Raw genomic sequence first — 7500 nt, forward strand, 5'->3', positions numbered from 1 at the left:
TTGGCCGACAGTGTGTTTTTCAGCATTAGGCGTTAGCATTAGCATGTTAGCTCCTGCATGCGTGGGGGGAGTGAGGTCACTCTGGGTGCATGTGAGGGGCTGCTACTCACCGCCCGGTCATCAGCTGGCTCCTGGTCGGCGAGCAGATGGGCTGGACGTAGTAGTTCTCCAGCTTCACCCCCTCGGCTGCCAGCTGGTCCAGGAGAGGCGTGTGGATGTCCGAGCCGTGGTAACCCACATCGCGGTAGCCCTGGTCGTCCACCATGAAGAAAATGATGTGTGGCGGCGGCGGTGGAGGAGGTGACGGTGGCGGTGGCGGTGGAGGTGGTGGCGGAGCGCTCCAGTTAGCTGCTCTGCCGAAGGGCTCGGAGACGACCACCCGTGCATCCGCGTGGCCCAGGAGCAGCAGGCAGGAGAGGTAACCCAGGGTGGTCACACTGAGCACGGGCACGCTGGATCTGGACGAGGGTCCCCTCCTGGACCCCGTCATGGTCACCATGGAGAGACCTGCTCCCTGACCGGTCCGAGGTGAGCTCCTGTTGTGCTGGTGTCAAGCGGGTCCTCCTCCTGTGCTGGTGTCAAGCGGGTCCTCCTCCTGTGCTGCTGTCAAGCGGGTCCTCCTCCTGTGTGTGTTTAGCCTAGCGCCCAGAGCTGGGGAACCCCATGTAAGACCAGCTTTGCTGCAGAGTTACCCTGTTATATCCAGTCAGATCAGACGCTCTCCCGAAACTAAAATCACCGATATCCGTTAGACATAAATAAAACGGTCCAACAGATTGTGCCTCTTGTTGCAGGGGAATCTACCCATACCTGGAGAGGCCCGCCATGTCCCCTCTGTGCAGCTGAGATGGAGGGTAGGCTGGTCTCTGTGCTCGCTGGAGTTGGTCTCTGTGGTCTCTGAGCTGTGAGTGGTATGGTGCTGGGTGAGAGCTGTGAGTGTGGTTCCCAAAAGCCCCAGAGAATCCTCGGAGAGACGGCTGCCCCTTAACAGCAGCCTGTCACATTCCGCTACCCCTCCCACTTGCTACCTGCAGCAGCCAAGACACACACACACACACACACACACACACACACACACACACACACACAGCATACACACCTAGGCACATGTACAGGTCAACACAAACACACATGCTGTGGACACACACCTGTGCACACAAGACAAATGTAGAAACTGTATGTACACCCAGATGCAGACACAGAGACACACACACACACACACACACACACACACACACACACACACACACACACACACACACACACACACACACACACACACACACACACACACACACACTCAAGCAAGCACTCCCATCAGATATGTGTGATGAGGGGAGGGAGTTATCTAGTATAGAGTGAAAAGCAGGCCCTTAGATGCATGTTGCATGTCTGACTGCATACCCACTCAACCCACACACACACACACACACACACACACACACACACACACGTTGCATGTTTGACCTCTCCCCGTAGATTGTTGGCGAGAGGGTGATGACTGACTGCTCCCCCACTCAACTCCAGCAGACCAGTCACACCTCTGAGCCAACAGGCAGCCCAAGCGAACAACAGTGTCTCTGGTACGACGGATGCACACACATGAAGTCTTCATTTGCAACTGTGTAGGATCTATTCAAAACAAGCAATGAGGTTTGAGGTCCCACCATTCAAAATCGCTAGCAGTTCCTGCCAATAACATTTACGTCAAACCTACATAGCACTCTGACGTTCTCTGACGTTCTTCCTCCTCCTCCTCCTCCTCTCCCTCTGGCTCTGAAACGGGCTCTGTCATCCAGTCATAACAAAGAGGTCTAACCTCAGTCATTTCCCAGAACGGTGCTGGTGAAAGCATGTTTCCCCATAACATGACTAATACCTGGGTTTGTTTGTTGCGTCGGAGTTCTTGATGTGGATCCAGAAGACCACTGGCGATGAGGACCTGCTGCCAGATTCCCAAGGGCTCTCAGTGATGATCTCAGTGAGGTAGATTCACCAGCTTCATTACAATAAAAAAACAGAACATTCTCCTGTCCGTCCGTGACCGAGGATGGGTGAAATGCAGAGCGTACATTTCACAGCGACCTCAGGCCTGCGTGTGCGTGTGTTTGTGTGTGTGTGTCCTGTGTCGCCTCCATAAAATACACGTGTGTGTTGCAGTAAACTGCTTGTGGCAATAAAGAACTGACTAAAGTCAGCCTTGTTTGTAACGGTGAACACACTGCGCTCTGTTGAGTCCACAGCGCTCTTACCTGCATCTCTAACTGCACATTTCCCAACTGTTCTCTACTTCTCTACACAATTCATTCAGAATCAGGCGTCCTCATCCTCATCATCCTCATCATCATCGGGCCTTCCTCTCACACTACTGCGGGTTACTCGGCAACAAGGCTGCACGTTATGTGGACGTATGGTGAACTGGCTAACAAGGCTGCACGTTATGTGGACGTATGGTGAACTGGCTAACAAGGCTGCACGTATGGTGAACTGGCTAGCAAGGCTGCACGTATGGTGAACTGGTTAACAAGGCTGCACATATGGTGAACTGGCGACTGTACACAGTACTGGTGGTCCATGATTATCCATATCCTTTACTCACAGAGCAAAGGCACAAAACAAAAACATTCATTTCAGAACAGTGGCGGGATTCTTGGTCTCTGCTGAAGTGGAGCAACGAGGCATTCACACACTTGGCTACAGGGATAGCAGCTAGGGCGGGGTTAAGGTGATCTCTGTCTTCATGATAGGCCAGCTAGTAGTGATGGACAGCCCATCAGACCATAGAAAGGCGTGAAACGTGCATCCTTGGCTCTCACCCCCACGCCACCCCACGCAGACCCACCCAGCCGCTCGCGGAGTCGTATGCAAGAGAGCACCTCCTGCAGCAGACCCATCCAGCCGCTCGCCGAGTCGTATGCAAGAGAGCACCTCCTGCAGCAGACCCATCCAGCCGCTCGCCGAGTCGTATGCAAGAGAGCACCTCCTGCAGCAGACCCATGCAGCCGCTCGCCGAGTCGTATGCAAGAGAGCACCTCCTGCAGCAGACCCATCCAGCCGCTCGCCGAGTCGTATGCAAGAGAGCACCTCCTGCAGCAGACCCATCCAGCCGCTCGCCGAGTCGTATGCAAGAGAGCACATCCTGCCGCCGGAGAGGCGAGGCCGAGGCTATCGACCCGCCTCTCAGGTTCGCCTCGTGAGCTCTCTCTCTCCCGCCGCGCTGGAGAGGAAATCAATGCCACACAAACGAGTCCATTTCCCACATGGAAGGAAGAAGGAAGAAAAAAAACGAAAAAGAAAACTAGACGACAATGTAGCCCAGGGGGGCATGTCACAGCCATGGCCAATGGGGGAGGAGGAGGGAGAGAGAGAGAGAGAGGGGGGAGAGAGAGAGGAGGAGAGAGAGAGGAGGAATGAGAGAGAGGGGGAGAGAGAGAGAGGAGAGAGAGAGAGGGGGAGGAGAAAGAGTGAGGGGGAGGAGGAGGAGAGAGATAAAGGGGGAGAGAGAGAGGAGGAGAGAGAGAGGAGGAATGAGAGAGAGGGGGAGAGAGAGGAGGAGGAGAGAGAGAGAGAGAGGAGAGAGAGAGGGGAGAGAGAGAGAGAGAAGGGGTGAGAGAGAGAGAGAGAGGAGGAGGAGAGAGAGTGAAGGAAAGGAGTGATAGAAAGGAGAATAACTATGGGAGCAGACACACACACAGAATCACACACACAGAAACACACACACACACGCACACGCACACACGCACACACGCACACACACACACACACACACAAACACACAGACTGCTACGGGCTCATCACTTATGAGAAGCGCCTCACAGGACCAGACGGCCTTGGCTGCGACTGAGCTGGGTTTTGGGGGGTGGGGGGCGCAGTGGGAAGTGTAATTGAAAGTGACAAGCACCTTCACGGGGGTGGGGTGAGTGTGAGTGTGTGTGTGTGTGTGTGTGTGTGTGTGTGTGTGTGTGTGTGTGTGTGTGTGTGTGTGTGTGTGTGTGGTGGTGGTGGTGGTGGGGGGATGGAGGACCTAGCAGGGAGAGAGAGCGCATGGCTGGCTTCATCTCGCCCTAGGGATTTGCGTTCGAGACGCACAACACATTTGGAAAGCCCCAGTAAGGCAACGCACGCACGCACGCACGCACGCACGCACGCACGCACGCACGCACGCACGCACGCACGCACGCGCACGCATGTCTGTCTCTGGAATGAATGCTCTTTAGGGTGGGCGTTTGATTTTACACTGGAAGAGTACAAACACACACACACACACACTCTTTCTCTCCCACATACACACTCCTTACCCTGTGAGTGCACTGGTAACAGGTGGGAGCGAGACAAGAAGCATGACCCAGGGGTTAACTCCAGATGTGCGCCTCACTCCCCTAACCTTCTGAGAGATGAGGGCTGTAGGACTCTAACCCCTACCCTTCTGAGAGATGAGGGCTGTCGGAGTCGAACCCCTACCCTTCTGAGAGATGAGGGCTGGAGGAGTCGAACCCCTACCCTTCTGAGAGATGAGGGCTGGAGGAGTCGAACCCCTACCCTTCTGAGAGATGAGGGCTGTCGGAGTCGAACCCCTAACCTCGTTACTGAACTGGAGCTGCTGGATAGCGTTCGTTCACAGGATACACCTGGTGCACTGTCAAACTAAGGAACACAAGAAGAGTGGTGTAGGTTAGCTATCTGGAGATGTCTAATCTGGCTACATGCAGGTTATGTGGGTTAGCGTACGGCTAATTATGAGTCTTTTATTCATTATCGGTCTTGTGTGGATGAGGTCATTACCAGGGTATGTGTATGTTGCAAGCAAGTCCCACTGAGCTACGAGGAAAGGAAAAAAATCAACAGTTATGGAAACGGCGTCATACCGTCGACCTTGGGCGTCTGTGTCGTAACCTTGGCCTGTGCAAACTTGTGCTAGAGGTTGCACAGGAACAAACCACACCAACTGGTATCAAGTTTAATATGCCAACCCCCCCTCAAAATGTTTCCAACCGACGAATGGCCCTAGATTGGCATCTAAGATGCGTGTTTACAGAGAAATCTGCGTTGAGTACAGGTGGCCACGTGTAGCCACAGGAAGAGCGCTTATAAACATCAGTACAGAACATCTTTAATCATCATTAAATCACTGGCATCTATTAGTAGTCAGGAGGGCACACTACTCCCAGCCTCCCATTAGAACTACGACTCCCAGCATGACAAACCCATTAGAACTACTACTCCCAGCATGCCACACCCCTGAATTAGAACTACTACTCCCAGCATGCCACACCCCTGCATTAGAACTACTACTCCCAGCATGACAAACCCCTTAGAACTACTACTCCCAGCATGACAAACCCATTAAAACTACTACTCCCAGCATGCCACACCCCTGCATTAGAACTACTACTCCCAGCATTCAACAGGGCGACAGTGGTACAGGAGGTAGAGAAGTCGTTTAGTAATCAGAAGGTTGCTAGTTCGATTCCCTGTCGAAGCGTCCTTGAGCAAGACACTGAACCCCTAATTGCTCCTGATGTGCAGTGTGCCATCAGTGTAAATGTAAAACGTGTATACATTGTAAGTCGCACATATGTAAGTCGCTTTGGATAAAAGCGTCTGCTAAATGTAAATGTAAAGCATGCCAAACCCCTGCATTAGAACTACGACTCCCAGCATGCCACACCCCTGCATTAGAACTACTACTCCCAGCATGCCACACCCCTGCATTAGAACTAATACTCCCAGCATGCCAAAACCCCTGTGATTTCACACGCATGTTCCTCTGCTCTCTCCAGTCTCCCACATGGCATAAGAGGGGTTAAAAATAAGTAGACACCCGCATTATGGACCATTTTCAGCACATACTCAGCGCCCCCCCCCACACACACACACACACACACAGACTCTCTTACACAAACACACTCTCTCTATTCCCTGTTTGATCTCTAGCTGCGAGACCTTTTTGACACCTGGTGTGAAGACCAGCCTCCCCGCCGTTAACACACAGCCTGCAACTGCGTCATCGGCTCTCTCCCCTGAGAACCGCGCTTAACTCGCTGGAGTCCTTCCAGGCGGCGACTGACCAGTGTCTTAGGGAACAGCGCCATCTTCTGGACACAGAGAGAACCTGTTGTTGTTGTTATAATAGCTAGGCCTGTGCAGTGCATAGGTTAAGCCAGGTGACGACCATATTATTGGATTTCAAATATATTTGTTTTGCATTTGAACACCACTGGAGGATGAGACATGGGTAGCCTATTCCTGCTGAAAAATGTTAGTTAGTCAGTTACAAGTCATGATATTATGTACAAGTTATATGAAATATGACCCAAACCAAACGGCGTGCTGATTCTTGACAAACACTCATTTGTATGCGCTGCAGTGGGACTGAGGATCGCCGGGCGGCGTGGCGTGGCGTGGCGTGCCGGGAGAGACGGTAACGTCTGGCTGCCGTTTGGAGACATCAAAGGGGGTCGTGATGGAGGTCAAGCCCCTAGTTAGCACTGCGTGCCACTGACTAATGAACACAGCCCGCCTATTACAGCCATTTCACACTCATTTAGCACTCATTGGGTGTGTGTGTGTGTGTGTGTGTGTGTGTGTGTGTTCTCCTGCTTCCAGACAGAGACAAACACACCCACACTATTCATTTGAAGTCGGCTCTGTTACCAGACAGAGAACACGGTGAGGAGACGTTGTCCCCTGCCTTTGGGGTTTAGGGGCGTGTTCTCTGTGAGGCACGAGTGTGTTTCTCAGACGGAAGAGTGTGTTTCTCAGACGGACGAGTGTGTTTCTCAGACGGAAGAGTGTGTTTCTCAGACTGAAGAGTGTGTTTCTCAGACGGACGAGTGTGTTTCTCAGACGGACGAGTGTGTTTCTCAGACGGACGAGTGTGTTTCTCAGACTGAAGAGTGTGTTTCTCAGACGGACGAGTGTGTTTCTCAGACGGACGAGTGTGTTTCTCAGACGGACGAGTGTGTTTCTCAGACTGAAGAGTGTGTTTCTCAGACGGACGAGTGTGTTTCTCAGACGCAAGAGTGTGTTTCTCAGACTGAAGAGTGTGTTTCTCAGACGGACGAGTGTGTTTCTCAGACAGAAGAGTGTGTTTCTCAGACTGAAGAGTGTGTTTCTCAGACTGAAGAGTGTGTTTCTCAGACGGACGAGTGTGTTTCTCAGACGCAAGAGTGTGTTTCTCAGACTGAAGAGTGTGTTTCTCAGACGGACGAGTGTGTTTCTCAGACAGAAGAGTGTGTTTCTCAGACTGAAGAGTGTGTTTCTCAGACGGACGAGTGTGTTTCTCAGACAGAAGAGTGTGTTTCTCAGACGGACGAGTGTGTTTCTCAGACTGAAGAGTGTGTTTCTCAGACTGAAGAGTGTGTTTCTCAGACGCAAGAGTGTGTTTCTCAGACGCAAGAGTGTGTTTCTCAGACTGAAGAGTGTGTTTCTCAGACGGACGAGTGTGTTTCTCAGACAGAAGAGTGTGTTTCTCAGACTGAAGAGTGTGTTTCTCAGACG

General features: G+C 52.3%; 1 protein-coding gene across 1 annotated transcript in view; it reads right to left on the minus strand.

Moving 5' to 3' along the window:
* si:dkey-174i8.1 (arylsulfatase I) overlaps nucleotides 1–490 on the minus strand; it is a 5266-nt gene extending 4776 nt beyond the window's left edge. The window contains exons 1-2 of the mRNA XM_031578582.2: nucleotides 353–490; nucleotides 111–301 (exon numbers count right to left, since the gene is read on the minus strand). Coding sequence (XP_031434442.1) covers nucleotides 111–301; nucleotides 353–490 — 329 coding nt within the window. The remainder of the gene's footprint in view (nucleotides 1–110; nucleotides 302–352) is intronic.
* Nucleotides 491–7500: the final 7010 nt, after the last annotated feature.

Source organism: Clupea harengus, chromosome 13, assembly GCF_900700415.2.
Source record: "Clupea harengus chromosome 13, Ch_v2.0.2, whole genome shotgun sequence".
NCBI lineage: Eukaryota > Metazoa > Chordata > Actinopteri > Clupeiformes > Clupeidae > Clupea > Clupea harengus.